The sequence below is a fragment of the Mus caroli genome, chromosome 9 (genome assembly GCF_900094665.2).
Source record: "Mus caroli chromosome 9, CAROLI_EIJ_v1.1, whole genome shotgun sequence".
NCBI classification, from domain to species: Eukaryota; Metazoa; Chordata; class Mammalia; order Rodentia; family Muridae; genus Mus; species Mus caroli.
In genome coordinates, this window is record NC_034578.1 from 102,332,170 (window position 1) to 102,351,318 (window position 19,149).

The 19,149-nt window shown below is 39.4% G+C and overlaps 1 protein-coding gene across 1 annotated transcript in view; it reads right to left on the minus strand.

Annotated features, from left to right (window-relative positions):
• Dock3 (dedicator of cytokinesis 3) overlaps positions 1 to 19,149 on the minus strand; it is a 285,914-nt gene that overhangs the window by 61,916 nt on the left and 204,849 nt on the right. The window contains exons 25-27 of the mRNA XM_021171370.2: positions 9,926 to 10,053; positions 7,235 to 7,381; positions 4,866 to 4,964 (exon numbers count right to left, since the gene is read on the minus strand). Of these exons, the coding sequence (XP_021027029.1) occupies positions 4,866 to 4,964; positions 7,235 to 7,381; positions 9,926 to 10,053 (374 nt within the window). The remainder of the gene's footprint in view (positions 1 to 4,865; positions 4,965 to 7,234; positions 7,382 to 9,925; positions 10,054 to 19,149) is intronic.

A 19,149-nucleotide genomic window follows, 5' to 3' on the forward strand; every position in this document is an offset into this window, starting at 1 on the left:
GAAACCCTGTCTCCAAAAACCACACACACACACACACACACACACACACACACACACACACACACACACACACACACGTCTACAAAGTGAGTTCCAGGACAGCTAGTGCTAATAAACAGAGAATCCCTATTTCAAAACAAATCCAAACCAAATGAAACATAATTACAGCACAAACAATAAAAATGCACAACAAACTCTGAGGCGGGAGTACTCTGATTTTGCCATATTAAATACCTGTTTAGCTTTTCCCAAGATTTACGGACTAGAAAATACAAAGAGAAACAAAGCTAAGGTCATAGACATAGAAACGGCAACGGATTTCATTCCGGGGGATAGAAAACATTCTCAACAAGACAATGGCAGAAAAATCTTTCCAAATTTTAGCTCAGAAATGTTAGTCCAGATATAGGAGAGGCATTTAGAATACCAAAGAGAAAAGACCAGAAAGAATGTTCCCTTGTCATATAATGACCAATCATGAAATAGAAGCAACAAAGAAAGAACACTGGAAGGAGGAGAGGGAAACTGAGCCATGTATGAAGGAGCCCATCTTGTTTGTATGCAGATGTTAACTCATCAGAGTAGTTTGTTGAGGCCTCCTCTTTCTTCATTAAATTATCTTGGCTTCACTATTGGGAATTAACAGTATAAATATAAAGATATATTTCTAAACCCTTTAGCTCAGTTTTATTGATTTATGTGTCTATCTTTTTGCCAGTGTTAATTATATATATTTAAGGACAGGGCCTTATTGTATGGCCCTGATTGGTTTAGCTTCATTGAACTCAGAGACCTGCCTGCCTCTGCCCCAAGGACTGGAACTCACAACCTGCACCACACCAAGCCCCAGCTTGCCATGTCAATCCTGATTACTTGTTACTTTGTAGTAAATTCTGAAGTGGGTGTTAATCTCCAGTATTGTACTTTTAAACAATGTCCCTTTTAATTCAATAAAGCTGCATCAGTCTCTGCCAAAGTGGAGATGGAATTTTGATAGGTCTTACATCAAAACTGACCATCCATTTGGAAAGTACTCCCATCTTTTTTTTTATTAGATATTTTCTTTATTTACATTTCAAATGCTATCCCGAAAGTCCCCTATACCCTCCCCCCGCCCTGCTCCCCTACCCACTCACTCCCACTTCTTGGTCCTGGCATTTGGGGCATATAAAGTTTGCAAGACCAAGGGACCTCTCTTCCCAATGATGGCCATCTAGGCCATCTTCTGTTACGTATGCAGCTAGAGACACGAGCTCTGGGGGTACTGGTTAGTTCATATTGTTGTTCCACTTATAGGGTTGCAGACCCCTTCAGCTCCTTGGGTACTTTCTCTAGCTCCTCCATTGGGGGAAGTACTCCCATCTTAACAACCAAAAAATTTCTACTTCATGAAGACATTAGTTGAGTTTTAACTTTGTTCCTTAATTATTTTATTCATCTTGATATAATACATGTATATTTTATTTAGTTATATGTATGTGTGTGGTATACATCTGTGCACATACCAACCAGTTTTTGAATGATTCAGTGAGACTGGCTAGGCAGTGAGCTGATGAGACCCTGTGTCCACCCCCTTAGCATCTGGACTACTGGTAAACACCTATGCCCAGCTTTTTATGTGGGAGCTGGGACTCCAATATCAGCACTTCAGACTGTGCAACGAGCACTTTCATAGCTGAGTTGTTTTCTCAGGCCAGAATTATTTTTTCCTATTTCAATTTTATCTTAACACTTCCTAAAGTAAAACTAATAAAAGCTACAATGCAAACTCTTGTACTTGACGCTCAAGACAAGCTACCATTTAGCTGCACCAAGCTCTTCTTAATATTGTCTTTTCTAGTGTCTTAGGATTTCCATTGCTGTGAAGAGACACCATGACCAAGGCAACTCTTACAAAGAGAGCCATTTGGTTACTTGTGTGAGATGTTTTTTGTTTTGTTTTTGTTTTTTGTTTTTTTGAGACAGGGTTTCTTTGGCTGTCCTGAAACTTGCTCTGTAGACCAGCGTGGCCTTGAAGTCAAAGATTCAGCTGTCTCTGCCTCCTGAGAGCCGGGATTAAAGGCCATCACCCAACTAAGGTTGTTAGATCTTTGTCATCATTGGATAACTTAGAGTTTTTAGTATGTAAAGTCAGTTATCTGCAGATAGACATATTTTTACTTCCTTTATAATTGACGTGGCTTTTAATTTTTTTCCCCTCAAGCCTAGTTACTTTAGGCAAGTCCTTCAGCACTGATGATAAATATCAGTGGCTGCTCAAAGACAAAGAAAGCAACAACAGAATAAAAGTAATGTGGCAATCAGTATGCTATAAATGTATACACACACACATACACACATGTATAGATAAACATATCTGTGTTTATATAAGTGCATAGACATCACACACACATTTATGTGTGTGTTTTTGAACATGTTTTACTCATCTGCTCTTTGTTAGATTTGTTCTGTCTCCTATGTCAATATTTTCTGACTGTAAGGGCAAGAGGTCATTTTCTTGGCCTCAGTAAGTATTTAAAACTTTGGTCTTGCTAATAGTCTTCATTATTTTATGGCAAATTTTAAATTGATAACTTGATCTTGCTATTTGTAATCTTGTAAGAAGAATACAGTCAAAGAAACACCAGCCTATACTCTTTAAAATTAAGAATTTTAAGGCTGGGAAGCTGAGTCAGTGTACAAAGTGTTTGCTGTGCAATCATGGGACCTAAGCTGGGCTTCCATAATCCATGAATTACTGTGTGTGTGAGTGATCCAATAGTTCCTACATTAAAGATGAGATGGCAAGACAGGGGACTCCTTTGAGGGTCTTGGGTCAGCTATCATAGTGTGCACAATGAAAGCACATGAGCAGAACTGTTTCAAGGGAAGGATGGACACTGAAGTTGTCCTATGGTCCACAGGCATGCTTACAACACAGGCATGCCCCCTTGCCAAATGAACACACCCACACAAGCACACATCTCTTACACATAAACAAATATAAATGACAGCTAAATAACGCTGTCATAAAGAACACATAAACAGAAGATCTCCAAGTTGAATGTAGTAGACTGAACATGTTCTCTTATTCATGCATCTTTTCAGCATTTTAAAAATGATAGTCAAGAGAGTGAAATATAGGTGTTCACAGAGACAAATAAAGCAGGAGAGAAAACAGTAATCAAGTGAAGTCAACAAATATGAAAAATTTACAAGGGAGAGATTAGAGCTAGAGAGCTGGATCTGTGGTTAAGAGCACTATTACCTTTCCACAGGATCCAAGTTCTGTTCCCAGCATCCATGCAGGACAGCTTACAGCTAGCTACCCTCAATGCTACCTCCAAGGGATCCAATATCTCTAGTCTCTGAGTGCACCTGCACAAATATGCAAATACTCCCCCTTCATAATTTAAAAATAAAAGAAATCCTGGTAACTGACTAAAGAGACTTGAGAAAATTCATTCCCTGAAAATATGGGGACTTTGGAGATCATAGCAGTAAGAAACAAGAGGAAAACAGGAAGCAAGACTTTTAGAAGGCACACAACTTGAGGTACTACCAGACACTTCTGTGGGAGGAAAATTAGTTTCAAGCCTCTCTGGATCCCTTCCACTATCTTATGCCAGAGCCTCCTATGCTATCAGAAAACTGACAGTATTTTCTGGAGCTGGGTCATCACTCTGTCCCTGTTTGTAATATAGTAAAAGATAACATCCGACGTGCAGAATGAAGAGGCATTGAAAGACAGTTTTTATGTTAAATTAGAACACTCGTGGATTCTATTTTTCCATATTATTGTTTTTAAGTTACCAAAAAAATGGGTTTCCTTATGACATTTTAAAAGATACAGGTCCCTGGCCTTGTCTACCACTGTATTACTCCATTTTGTCCCCCATCATTTCCTTCTGGTCTTTGTCCCACTTTCTCCACCAGCTTTCATACATATACATATGCATATACATGTACATATACATATGTGTGGGAAATATCACATTTATTATTTATTTGTATGAAAGACACAAATTATTTTTTCAAGTCCAACAGAACAAATCTACGTATTTACAATTAACACAAGCCCTGTTGGCAACTAAGATTTCAAATGAACAGCAATAGACTTTACTTTTAGATACATACTGACATCGAGGAGTCTCTATATAGGAGTAAATTCTTCAATACAAAAGACAGAGAATGGGCTCCATGGTGGCAGAATGTCCTGTGATCTCATCTTTCAGGAGGTATGGGGTATCATTATGACATGCAAGTGACGTGGTTCTGAATAAAAGCAGAGCACAGACCCACATCTGCAATGGTCTGATGCAGACACAAACCCTGGCAGTCTATGAGGAGCTGACGATCAGCAAAGGAAGACCTTCTCCTGTTGGCTGGACTCTAGGTTCATTTCTTGGTATCACCTACCTCTCATTGTGTCAGATTCAATGTCTGACAGCTCAAGGTAAGAAGGGTATACCCTGGCTAGAGGTATTTTCCAGAACTACATTCAAATAAAGACGTTATCTGCATCATCATAAGTACAGCTATTAAAGTAGAAAAGCCTGGTTTACATAGAATAAAACATAAGAAAGGGAGAGTACTGGCTTTCTAGTCCAACATGCTACAGGCTATTCTCTAATAGAGGGAAATGTTCACAAGGCTGCTATCAATTACAGAAAAAATTTCAAGTGTTAGCCTGGGGTCAGGCTATGTGAAGGGTACTGCCAGATTTCCACTTCTGGAGATCATATACTCAGTATAAACTGGGCTGCTAAATCCAATGACCTGGGCAGTGATGGCCACCTAAATGCAACCCTCTGATCTAGAGAAGTCTATGACAGCTGTGGCTGCCTGCTTCCTTTCCTGGGTGAAAGGCCAGTGCTATTACCTACCTTTAGTTCATCTTTACTCTGAAAGTTGTCTAAGAGGTGTTGGAAATGGGTGTCACACATCTGACGGAGCAATGAGAGGAGGCAGGACACATATTCACCCTGGGGACCAATCCAAACAAAAACAATACCAAAAACACTTAGCACAGCCAGTCACAGGGGTTCTGTTCTTCAAATTACAGAGGGTAAGAAGAGAAGGGAGGGTTTGAGATGGCCCCAAATGTTCATGAAGAATGGTGACAATTGTGTTCCTAAAAATGAACTTTCTTCTTAGGAGTGCTTTGGAGTTTTAATAAAGTTTTTGTAGCACAGAATTATTGAAAAACCTTCACTTACAATATGGAAAATACTGCAAAGTGAAATATCATTTTCTTTACAGCAATATTTTGACTAAATAGTCTCTTATTGTCAGAATACAATACTGAAGTCTGTAGAGGCTACTTGAAAAAAAAAGCCTCTTCTCTGGACAAAATCTGGACCATCTGCGGGGAAGAGCAGCTGAACTGGAAAAATGGATGTAAGTGATCAAAAGAAAGGCAAAGGAGTTGAAACTGATCTTTGGGAGGGAATAGGCTATGAGCTTCAAAACATACTTAAGTATAGTCATAAAGTATATTTTCAAAAGCCAATAGAATATACTAAAACCAAACCAAACCAAACCAAAACAACAACAAAACACTGGCTTTAAGGACTGTAAAGGCCGTGTTATGGCAATTACTGCCATGGTTCTCAAAAGGCTGTTTCCTCAGGAAAAGTATTTTACCTATATGATTTTCAAGTGTTTCTAAATTTGAGGGAATTTGGTAATAGTCTTTTAATGTATTGAATCCTTTCAAGTGCCTTGAAACTACACAAAATCTTCACATGTATATGAACTTCAGTTTTATCTGAAGATGGGAATAAGAAGTCATAGCTAATTTACTGTAAAGGTCAGATGAATGTGTGTTTGTGTATGTAGCACTGAAGCACAATGTCCAATACATAGAAGGTACCCAACAAGTTACAGTTATAATAATCTACAGAAATGAATGACTTCATTAGTAATATTTGTCAAATGTTAAAGCAGGGTCAGACCCCCTAGCCAAGGGCTGTGTAATTAGTGTTGATTAGAAGGCATGTCAGAGTATATTATAATTTTACCTACGTTAAAGAGTGACCTCAACAGCGGCTCTCAAACAAAAATCTCAGTACATTTTTCTTAAAGAATTTTACATGCTATGGTTCTTTTGTTGCTTATCAAGGTCATTACTGTTGTAAGTTGAACATCTAGATCTCTCTTCAAGACAGTCCATTTTCAAAGAACTGATTCTAAATCCAGTTATCTTATCAGTTCAAGATTCTTTTACTTAAGCTTCAATCATCTCTACTTGAATTTCTGACATATTGATGACAAATTAAAGTTCTCCATCTGAAATCTTTGGTATTGAATTTGTTGATGTTTTCTTTTGGATCTGTTTTAGAACAGATGAACTGTCTGATTTTTCAATACTGACAGTCTGTCTACTTACTATGGAATATCATAGACCTGTGCAATAAATATGACAATGACTACAGTAAAAAAATTATTAAGCCTTATGTTTTTCAGAGGAGACACTTTTCCCAGGCCAAATGTTCCAGAATACATGTTCACCCTGACATGCTAGAGCTTGGCGTGATCCCAGAAATGAATTTTTTCAAAGAGTTTTGTAATCTCTTATCTTCCAACTGAAAGTACTCACACAAACTTTTTCATGGTATCATGGGGCTGTAAAATTCACTCTGGATACGCAGGTGGGGTCTCCGGCAAAGGGTCTCTCTCTCCGTCCCTTCTGAGATGCTTTCCCAGTTTGTTTCTGCCCCCAATTAGGGCCTAATATAAAAGTATTATTCAACAACACTACTGAAATTCTACCACATGTTTTTCTTGATGCTAAAAATTTAGATACAAATACTATATACTAAACCAACTAATCTGTAGACTAAGAAACTCTGAGACAATTATTCTGTTCTGTATCATGTAGGAAAGCTATTGGAGGTTTCCTACAGAGACAGCCTTTAGCCTCAACTCACAGCTTTGTTGTAACACTGCACTGCTTCACTCAATATTTATAACAAGGGTCTTGGCTTAAAGGCAAAGACCAACAGAAACTATGGTAGAGAAATCACACAAGAAGCATTCCTTGAACCTTCCCTAAAATAGTGTCCCAGGAATATGAAGCTAGAACTTTCAGAGTGGAGAGAAGGGGAGTATGAGTCAAGAAAGAAGAGGGTAACGTGCTGACCATCATGCAGGGAGGAGGCTGAGATGAAAATGTGGGGTGGTGAGATGGGAGTAATGTAAGGAGCCCCAGGTTAGAAAAGAAAGCAAGAACACCTGAGTGTTAGTTACTAACAGTGATCTCGGCTGTGCACTGCGGGCACCGCTGCCCTCTTACCGCCTCCTGAGCATGTGATTTACTCATGATGGTGAGGAGAGTCTGTAGGAGAACATCCAGGAGGCTTTCCACCATCATCTCTACCTCCTCCATGACATCTGCCTCCTGGAGTGAGCATGAGAGAGACCACCATTAGCATCAGGCTAAGCAGATGTTCAGGAGCAGATCTCATTAAGCCACGTCAGGAGTGATCTAATGCTGATCTTGTAGACTCACCAACATGGACTGTGTAGGGAATCCAGGACAATGGCTTTGGTAGGAGGTGAGGCCTGCCTGCCTCACCTGTACAGGGATGGTGGCTGTGGCCTTGCCTTTACTAATATCAGCCACAAATTTCAATCTCAGGCAGACACATTAATTTTAATTTTGACACACAGGATAGAGATGAATGCCCTGAGTTAAAAGGTTTTCCTTGATTTCCCCAGTGTAGTGAAGAGAAATCATGCCTTTACTGACAGTGAGAAATGATGAACTTTGAGAAATGGCAAAGTTCCACACCCTCCGCCCCACTTTCTTGAGTTTTGCAAACCCCTTCTGTGGCCTTTTCTAGTTCTCAGTCTGTTGTAATTCTCAGTCCATCTGAGAGACTCTATTCTCAATCCATATATCTCTGACAGCTTTATAAAAGTAGAACATGCCTTCTCACTATAGGCTACTTCCCAGTCACTAGAATTTTAGGACAGTTTCCATTACCCTTTTATAGACATCACATATTCATTTCAAATTTTGTAGGGTGGCTTTAATTATCATCAAAAGAGATTCCCATTATCCCTTCTCCAAAATATAAAATTTTATTCTGTGTGTCTATGTGATTTCTGTGTGGTGCACGTGTATGCACGTGCACACAGCTGGTGTGAACACACGTGGAGACCAGAAAGTCGACATTAAACATCTTCTATTGTTCTCTACATCATTGCCATCAATATCACCATTATTATTGGAGACAAAGTCTTCGGCTAAACCTGGACATTGAATTTTATCCAGAATGGCTGGCCATCAAGCCTCCTGGATCTTTCTATTCCTCCATACATTCTCTCCCAGTGTTGGGGTGCAGACACATGCACCATTGTGCAAGGTTTTGATGTGGATGCTAGGGAGCCAAATGCACATCATCCTATGCCTGCAGAGCAAGCACTTTAAACATTGAGCCCTTCAAAATGTTTGTACAACTACTGATGATAATTCTCATCCCCTGTCCACCCATGTTACCATCACTAGACATTTACTATGTGTCACTCACTGTTTGAGAACCTGACTATACTGAGATGGACTAGACAGACTTGTCTCTGCTCTCACAGAGGTTAAATTCCATCTTCCTTTTACCCATGCACCAAATATAATTATATTCTGCCCCATGTCACCTGAGGACTTGGCTCTTGGGGCTAAATTAATCTAAGTGATTTTAATAATCTTTTCTTTGATACATGTTTGAGCAGTTGTAGTCAATTAATTATATTTAATCTACTCCCTCAAATGCAACCAAACTACCTAAAGGCTTTTCACTGGTTTTCATTTTTCCTTTATTTTTAAAAACCCCTCTTCAATACATTCCCTTCTTTTAGCAATAAGCTAGCAGACATATGACCTTGGACTTCTGTAGACATCATGTGCTTGGTGTGGCTTCTAAGAAGTCTGGTGGGAAGGAGCGTTGCCAGATCTTGTCTGGAGTAAAGAGCAAACAATAGGGTTGCTAGAACCATCTCAGTCACTGTCCCACAAGTTGGGTCTCTGTTATTAGAGGGTGCTTTAGTTCTGGACACTAGAGATCCTTTTTTGGTTTCTGTCTTTTGCAAAATGAAGCATGCCTTTGTTTTAGGTGCCTCTTTTGTTCCACCTAAGTAATCAGGTTTGGTAAATATAACCCGAGTCTTATCCTTCATTTTAAATGCACTTCAAATTCTATTCTGGGAGCATTACCTTAAAAAAAATTATAATAAAATCCATGCTTGTTTTTCATTCTCTTTATACCTCCCCTATAGTCTTCCAGTTTTCTATAATACACATTTCTTCTATTATCAGCATATAAAATAAACAATATGAAAGCAAATACTACTTTCATCCATGCCTCTGCTTTTCCTCTACCACAGTCTCTCTCCTTCTACCACATATTTCCTTAAAGAGAAAACAGATAACAACATGGCTAAAACCTGCCGCCTAAGGAACCACTCTGCATCTCACAGGTGCAGCACTCTCATGGGCAGCAGAAGGCTACTGCATACCCGACCTCATCTCACAAGACCTAAGGATGCCATGGGTACAAGCAAACTAATTGAAAGCTGAAAGTCTGAATAAACAAGATCCCCCCACTAGTCTGGGTCTGCCTCCTGGTATTTGTACTTAAAACCTACAAGAACTCCCAGGAATCCAGAGTCAGTCCCTTCTGATAGAAACAGAAGATGGAGTGGGACTGGCCTGATACTGTGGGAAATGACTTATCTGTGTACATTTATAGCAGTCTAACTATTAACACACCAAGGATGTATTGTACTGAGAAACTTGCTAGGCATACACATTCATTTGGGCACGTGCCTTTCCTCAATAAAGGCATCTGACTGAGAAGTACACAAAGTGATCATTGTTTGTCTGCTCCTGACTACAATAACATAAGATCAGGGCAGAGGTAAGTGGGGAGGGCTGTGGGGTCACTACCAGAGAGCTGGTCTTGACGATGGAGAAGATGCTGCCCAGAATCCCTGAGCAGATTAGCAACTCTTTCTGTTGCCTCAGGTGAAGATGAATGTGATGAAGAACCACAGGAAGTAGGATGCGGCGGGATTCTAGGAAAGAAAACAGAGATGAGGTCATTCATTGGAGTAAAGCTAGCTACTGATAGAAGATAGCAGCATTGTGGGACTTGAAGGAGATGGGGTTAAGATCAGAGTCATAGTAGAGGTTACCTGCTTCCAAAAGTCTAAAAGTCTTGTGTGTAGAAATTATAAGGTATCCTATGACACAGTTTCTCCATCTTTTTTCTTCATTATTATTTTAGACCCCCTACACTAATGGCATATGTAATAATAAGATTTAAGTACAAGTCTGCTTCCAATGATAGCTTTTTAATGATTAGACTTCAAATTAAAAGCAGTTTGTAGAGAAAAAAATCTGTGTGTCACATTTACCATGAGCTACATTGTAATGGCTAGATTTGTAGGCTTACTGGCAATTACTAACTGCTTCTCTTCATGCCATGTCTTTGAAGCCTGTCACTTCTACCCTAGCATGCATTCACCATGTCAAACCATCTGGCATCTCTCTTTTGGGTCATGGGCTTTTTAGACTGCTTTTGGTATGTTCCCAATAATGAATGGAATAGGAGTATCATGTTAGCTTGTGATATAGCCTTTGATAACTAGTGAGCTCTTATACCAACCCTACTGCATATATTAAAATACCTTTATTTTCTTCATCATGTTACCAGAATAGCATTTCAAGAATAATAAATCATGTTTGGAACCCTAATTCAGACAGGCTGAATTATATTCAAGCTCCCTTACTAATTCATTTCCGGTTCTTAAGCAGACTTGACTCCTCTTCTGACAGGCTTGGTTTCCCTTGTATAGAATGGTTTGCTAGTGGCCTCTCTTACTAAGTAAGATACAAGTGTGAACATGTTTCTGGCATCCTAAACTTTTGTGATAGTGACTGTGCACCCCTGCAGATACTGTCTTACCTGTCCATAATAATTCAGATTAACAATAATACAAGTAATGGAAAATATAATTTATTGTTTATATTTGACGAAATTTAACCATTTCATATGAACTTCAGAAATAATTTCTTTCATTTTTATCATGCATATGGGTGTTTTGTCTGTATACCACATGTATGCAGTACCCACAGAGGTCAGAAGAGGGCACTGGGTTTGTTGGGACCGGAATTACAGATGGTTGTTGCTGGAAATTGAACCTAGATCATCTGGAAAAGCAGTTAGTATTCTTAACCAGTAAACCATCTCTCCAGACCTCAGAAATAAGAAAGTTAAACTAAAGATCAATTATATGACATATAAGAGTTTTGACATTGTTTTGTCAAATACGATGTTAAAAAAATAACAGTATGATAGCTGTTCTATATTTTAAAGGATGGTGAAATAAAGAGTTAATTACTGTATTTTAGATCAAAACACAAATTACAGTAGAACTTATAAAAACCAATCGCTGCTTTCAGATAGAATAGCAGTTTGTTGTTAGAACATGCCAAAGACAATTGGTATGCTCAGAGAATAAAGAATTGTTTATATGACATAACTGGTAAAAAGCTTATTTTAGGGAAGATACTATAATGTGAACATTAAATCAGAACAAAATGCAAATGAAAACTTGGTGGTGGATTATCATAAAATTTAATTACACAGTCCAGCATTACATGAGTTTTCTTGAGTGATTTTGTCAAGCAGCTGAACACATACAAAAATAACAAAAGTAAAAATATCAGTGAGAGCAGGGGGCTGCTTCATTTTCTGTATTTTGAAAGCAACTTTTTGAGACAGTGCATAGAGAGAGAGTTGTAAGCAGTGGATTTTGTGAGAGTGTCCAAATCACTGGTAACACCTTTCAGTCTGAGGCGGGAGGAAGAAGTTTATCATCTTCAGGTACTGGAGAAGAATGGCAATGTCACTCATCACTGCCCGACACTGCTCCAGGGGAGGCAGGGGAGCGTCTCTTAGCACTCCAAGTGTACACAGCAATGAACTATCAGCTTGTTCTTGTGCTTTGAGGTCAAACTTTAAAAATTAATATGTAAAATTATAGTTATGAAAATCCAGATAACTATTTTTGCTGATGCTAGGCGATTTGTTCTTGTGCTAGGCGATTTTCTAGAACACTGGTATCCTACGTAGGGGATCAGGCTCCTATTTGATGGTGCTGTAGGTTGAAAGTGATCATAGCAATACAGCTTCAAGGATAAATCTGAAGACTCTTTCTGAAAGGTATCCTGGACTCCTAAAGTCTCAGTTACTCCCGACTGCCTAGGGACTATACAAGTTTTTCTGTCCACTTCCCTCTTAAAGAGGTGCGGAGGGAGTGAATGAATATATATCTCTATCTCTATCTCTATCTCTATCTCTATCTCTCTCTCTCTCTCTCTCTCTCTCTCTCTCTCTCTCTCTCTCTCTCTCTCTCTCTATCTATCTATATCTGACTGGTGAGCCAAAGAAATAAGCAAGCACAGATTTTCCCAGATCCCCTTTCAGGGTCTTTTTAACTGTTGGTTTATCCTTGTCTTCTTTGACTGGACTTTTCTTTTGTCCTCTCTCCTTCCCTTTGTCCTCTCATCTGACTAGTGTTGAGACAGGACTCCATAGCCAGTATATGGCTGTACCTATGCCTGGAGACCAAGGGCCACCAACTACATATTGTATGTTTATGTCCCTATTGAATTCACACATCAAAACCTAATCCCCAGTGTGACAGCATTTGAAGTGGATAACTTCCTATGATAAAGTCATGAGAAACTTATCCTCATTAATGAAATTAGTACCCCACCTCCTCTTGAGACAGGGTCTCACTGAATAGGTTTGCCTGGCCTGGAACTTATTATGCAGATTATGGTGGTCTTGACTGCACAGAGATTTGCCCGTCTCTGCCTCCTAAGTGCTGAAATTAGAAGTGTGTGCCACCTCACCTGACTGAGACTAATGGCCCTTTAAAAGATATTTCAGAGAGTTTTATTGCTCTTTCTGCTAGATGATAAAACAGAGAAGAGAGATATCTATGAAACAGGAAGTAGATTCAACTAGATATCAAACCTACTTGTACCTTGATCCTGGACTTTCAAATCTTTAGAACTGAAAAAATTAAGTATTTGTGCTTTTTTGTTTTGTTCGTTGAGACAGGGTTCCATGTAAGCCAGGATAACTGCAAACTTCCTATGGAGCCAAGGACAGCTTTTATTTTTCATATGCTGAGTTACAGGCATGTGTCCTACTTAGGTATATATATGACAAAGTCTTACTATGTAGCTCAGGCTGGCTGGTAACTTACAGAGATCCACCTGCTATCATACCCATGCTATTCACTGTTTTAAAGCCATCTAGCTTATGGAATTTCACCGTCACAGCATGAACACCAACACAGCACCTTATGAGCTTGCCCTAAGGTGTGGGCTCCTAAGAGTAAATTGTGAGAATGGCAATCAGGCCTAAATCTTGGCTGAATTTCTCATATAGTTTACTAAAATCATTACACTTTCAGGATCTGATTTCTTAAATTATGGTTGTTAAACTGATACTTTGAGCTGTTTAAACTTTGGCTACTACCCAGGAAGGGAAAAAAATAAAATCTGACTCTTTTTAACTTAATTTACCTGAAAATGAAAATAGGCGACTATCCACTGTCCTGGCAATGGACTGCAGCTTCACCACATCCATTGACTGCCCGATGTGCACAGTGCTAGGCATGCTTCCCAGTGTGCCTCTCACAAACTCTGCTACCTCTTGCACAGTAAACATCTGTAGCAGCTCATCGAAGATGGTGGGGAAGGAATTGAGTAGTGCAGCCTGTGGGAGCAAGCAAAGCAAGAGTCTGGCTTGTGCTTAGCTTGTAGGTTCAAAGGTGTGAGTGTGAAAGAGCTTCAAAAGGCATTGCAGCAGCCCTGCCTTGAGAGGCATCTTCCCTGGCCCTAGACTCTACTCAGCCCTATAGGACTCTGAAGAGCATGGGGAAAGGAAATTCAAAACTAAAACAAGGAATCTTTAGTAGGGCTCAGGCCACTGAAACGTTCATAACTTGCTCAGGAATTTGTAGGCAAAAGAAGGAAGTACAAGGAGAAATTTACACAATGTAGCTTAAGAGAAATAGCTATTTTTCTTCATAAAATGGATTTAAAGTTTTTAGTTTATGACTAAACTCTTGACTTTTCAATGTTGGTTCCCGACACAAGCCTGCGACCTCCAAGAAAGGGAAAAGTAGGGAAATGCTGAGTGCCTTCAAGCAGAACGAGCGAGACTCCATTCATAGCAGGAACCCAGTTTCAAGAATGGGATAAGTTTCCAGGGATAGTGATATCTATATATAATCATGTAACCTGAAGAATATGTGTATTATTTTCTCATATGTGATTCTCTGGCAGTCTGTGACGTATACATTCAGAAGTATGAGAAACATATGGGTTCATTCCGTTATAAACTCTTGAGGACCACTGATAATGCAGACTAAGAATTCAGAGACTCAGATGGCTCAAACATGGAGGAGAGAAGGGAGGAAAAGGGTGAAGGGAGGGAAAGGGAGAGGGAGAGAGAAAAAACATATGTGCCCTTAGACTTCTAGATCTGAGCCCTGGAAGGAAGATGTGGTCTCTTGAGGAAAACATAATCATGTATTTTAATGAAGTGGGGAAGCACGATGGCATTAGTAGTCTTATTTATTTAAATTACATTTATGTATTCATGCAGTGGGGAGCACATGCCCATGTGGAAGTCAGAGGACAACTTAGGGGAGCTGGTTCTCTCATTCTACCACGTGGGACCCGAAGATCAAACTCAGGCCATCAGGGCTGGCATCATGAGCCTTTGCCTGCTGAGCCATCTTGCTGCCCAAACTGATAATATTGATCCATAACTTTGGAGAGGCAGAACACTATAGGAGGAAAATAATAGATTTTTATATTAGACCCATATGAGTTCAAATTCCAGCTTTAAGCCAGGTGTGATGTTTCATATCTGTAATTTTAGCTGTTCAGGAGGTTGAGGTAGGAGGGGGCAACTTTAAGACCAGCCTGGAAGACACAACAAAACTCAATGTAAATAAATATTCAGTTTTGTCATTTGCCTGCAATATGTTTGATGAGTTGCTCTAATCCTTGGTTTTTCACCTGTAAAATGGGGATAATGCTATTCTTGGCATATGGGAAAAATTAGGTGCACTGATTCAAGTAGAGTGGTTAGAACACAACAGATCTTCAATAAATGCTATGTTATTGCCAATTTGTCAAAGTCTAGGATCACCTGGGAGATGGGTCTCTAGTCATGCCTGTGAGAGATCATCTTAATTCTGTTAATGGACATGGGATTAATTAATCAATTAATCTTTATTGTGCACAGGACTGTTTCCTGAGGAGGGGATGGATCCTGGATTGCATAAATAAAGAGAACTGAGCAACACTTTGCATTCACCGCTCACTGCTCCCTGACTGGGTATATCATGTGACCAGATGCTTCAATCTCCTGTCTCCTCGACTTCCACTATGATGAACTGCACCTTTAACTAACGAGCAGGATAATCTCCTTCTCCTTTAAGTTGCTACTGTGATATTTTACCACAGCAGTAAGAAGCTAAGCTAAGCTGTCTTTTATTTTCTTCCAGTATTTATTGAAAGCACATTGAGGGAAACTTCTTGTACTTCTTAGTCTTCTTATACCACTAATACAAACAATATTTTAAAAGGGAAATAGAGTGGCACCTTAAGAACAGAAGGTAAAATCTCCCTTTATCTCACTAGCAAGTGAGCTGGGGTTAGGAGAGGATGTCTCCTTAAATGATTTATCAGGTAGTAGATAATGGTGCAGTGAGTGAAAATTTATGCCATGGGAAAAGCCTGTATTACTGTCCTTTATGTTAAAGCCAGACTAAAGTGTAAAACTCGTATGAATTATTTCTTCAGGTTAACACTTCCATGAAATATCAGGGAAATTGTTTTACAGTCAAAACCAGCACACAACATATAAGCAATTCAGATACAAAAGACAAAATGGGTGGAGGTGAGTATGTCTTACTCAGTACTAACACTGACTTCTTGCCCCAGGACAGAAAGACACACTCTTCCAACTCTGATAGTCATGATTAAAGATGAAAAGTCTAATTGGACAATACATTTTCCAAGAGTTCTGAAACTCATGAAACATAAGCTTGGCAGCAAAGAATAAGATGTGAGCCCTGAACATATCTAAGCTGACACCACGTTTACCAGGCAGGTCTAAGCCATCTGTCCTGATGTAATAGGAATACCACTGTTGTACAAAAGCATTGCCAAATACCCAGAAAGACTATCTACTCTGCTCTGCTAGCTACTTTCAGTCTCCCTGTAACTATTTTTTGGCTGGGGAAAGAAGCAGTAGGCATCCTTGGCGCCTATTAGACTGCAGCAAAGTTAGGGAGATATCAACGAGTTTCTTGAGGTACTTCTGTGAGATCATGGGAGGAGCTTCCTTGGAGCGGCTCTTGAAAGCCTTGAGGACTCTTTTATGGCATGCAGCTCCCAAAGATCAACCAGTCTTTAGGCAAGGAACCTAAAGGCAATTCCTGGGCATCAAGAGACAATAGAGAGGCAAGTGAAAGACAAAAAAACAAAAATGAAAGCAAACAAACAAAAAACCCCCACACATAGTATTGTAAACTAAACTGAGATAGGGTTTGAATATACACTTTCACTACTACCACACAGTAACAGCCATAACGGAGCGGGTAGACATAAAGCTGCTCATCTCTGACACATTTGGGCATAATTAGCTTCAAGATGTCAAAGAATTATAATCCATGAGATAAATGTGTACTGATGTGATAAGGGAAAATAATACCTATGTGGATGGAGTAATGAATATATGATTTATTATAGCTTAAGTTGGCTTGGTAAAGGTAATAGACTAGCTAGTTAGGAAACTTTGATATGAAAAAGAAAATTTCTTTTGAATACTGATATTCCTAGCAGAATCTACCTCTAATTCTTAGTCGATGCATTCAATTATTCCCATTAGCTTTCAATCTATCCCATTCTTAACATCTGTAATAGACAAGTTATAATAAAAATAAACTAGGAAATAAAGTGCCCTATATACTTTAAATATTCCCTATGAATATGATATTCATAACTATAATAATGATAAGTAAGAAATTTGGTCTAAAGAGAATTCATAATAACAAGTTTCCGCTGCTTTCCTAGTATCCAGCCACTAGACTCTTTCATACCTCATAGCTGAAGCAAGGAAAGGGCAGCATTCTCTCTACCACACATTTACTTGCAAATCACCTCTTTCCCAACACAAAAATCTTGTCACCATTTCTTCACTTCTGGAAATCAGGACAAAGAAATCACCTGCCCTGACAAAGAATCCCAGCAGCAGCAGTTCCTCCACACAGTAGCTGTGGATGTCTGCTCCAGAATGTGACTGGTAATAGTAAGGCATGGGTGGAGGAGGGTCTAGGGGGTCCAACCCTACTACTAAACTACTTGCTACTAATAGCTTCAGAGAAGAGGGGAAGTCACTGTCTTCAGTTGTGTACTCCACCAGGCAGTGACAGACAGTTCCAATTCAATGTCACACAGATGATCAGGATTAAACTAAATGGGCCACAAAACCAAAATAAAGTCAAGAATCTTGGAAAAGGACTGGTAGGGAAGAGTTGTTAAGAATGGAAAGAAGATAAAAGAGGGTTAGGGAAAGCAATCAGAAGTTATATGTGAAATTGTCAAAGAAATAATTTAATTTAGAGAATCCCCCAAACAACACAACACAAGAGTAGCAATAAACCTCACACCATTTCGCACAGTTCACAGACCTGAGTGAAGAGGAGTGTTTCTGAGTTCCTACTGTCCAGACTCAGCACAAACCGGATGGACTGGAAAAGTTCCTGGATGCTAGACCGGAACTGCTCCTCTTCCATCCCACATGTGGCTCTCGAATACAGGATTCGTGACTGCACAATGAACTTGAAAAGGTACTCCAAGGCCTAGAAATGTGGGAGGAAAAGTAATGGAGAGGCATTGAAGATGGTCAGAAACTCACATAACAGGAATGTAAGTGCAAACAAAACAAACAAAAACCAAACCCAAACAAACAACAACAAAACCCCAACACCAACCAATCCCCTCAAAACCAAACCAAACCAAACAAAATCAGGTGAAGGTGATTCCAACTAGGAATAGGCACTTTATTTTTAATAATCCTTCTTTGGAATTGAACCAGGTTCTCTGCAGGAGCAGCCAGTGCTCTTAACTACTGAGCCATCTCTCTAGCCCCTTTATTATTTTTTTAAGGAGAGAAAATGCAAAACCCCAAATATAGTTTAACTACTTTTTTTTCTTTCTTTTTTAAAGTGGGGTCTTGCTGTATGTCCTAGGCTTGCCTCAAACTCACAAGTCACCTGCAAATCCCCTGGAGTGCTGGGATTACAGGCATATGCCAACACTCCTGGCATAACTACTCTTGAGTTTATTCTAAGAAGGTGTGGTGGCTTGAATATGCTTGGCCCATGGGAAGTGGCACTATTAGGAGGTGTGGCCGTGCTGGAGGAAATTGTGTCACTGTATAGGTGGGCTTTGAGAGTTCCTAGTGCTCAAGCTCCACCCCATATAGAGGGACCCTCCTCCTGGCTGCCTGTGGACAGTAATCTCCTGGATGCCTTCTGATCAAGATGTAGATCTCTCAGCTCCTTCTCCAGAACCATGTCTACCCAGATGATGCCACATTTCCCACCATGATGATAATGGACTGAAACTGTAAGCCAGCCCCAATTAAATGCTGTCTTTCATAAAAGTTGGTCATGGTGTCTCTTCACTGCAATAGAAACCCTAACTAAGATAGAAGAGAAGGACGTTTAAGGAATCTGCTGCAACCTTACATTATAGGTGGGGTCTGAAATAGGGACTTCTACCTTATAGAAGGTCAAAGAAATCTGGAGTAGTCCTAGGTTATACAGCAGCTAGTATGCCTGACACATACAGTTCCTTCCAGCCACAACATTTGCCATTAACAGTTTATGAGTAACACAGAAGACAGTGTTCTCAAAAAAATGGCTTAAGATCAAAATATGATTATGATGGAGTAATTCTCCTTTAAGAGAATAGACTCAAGTCCCAAGACTGTTTTCTAATTAAACAAATGCTATATTATCTCAGATAATAGAAAGGTTAAACAGTGGATAAAGAAAAAAAAAAAA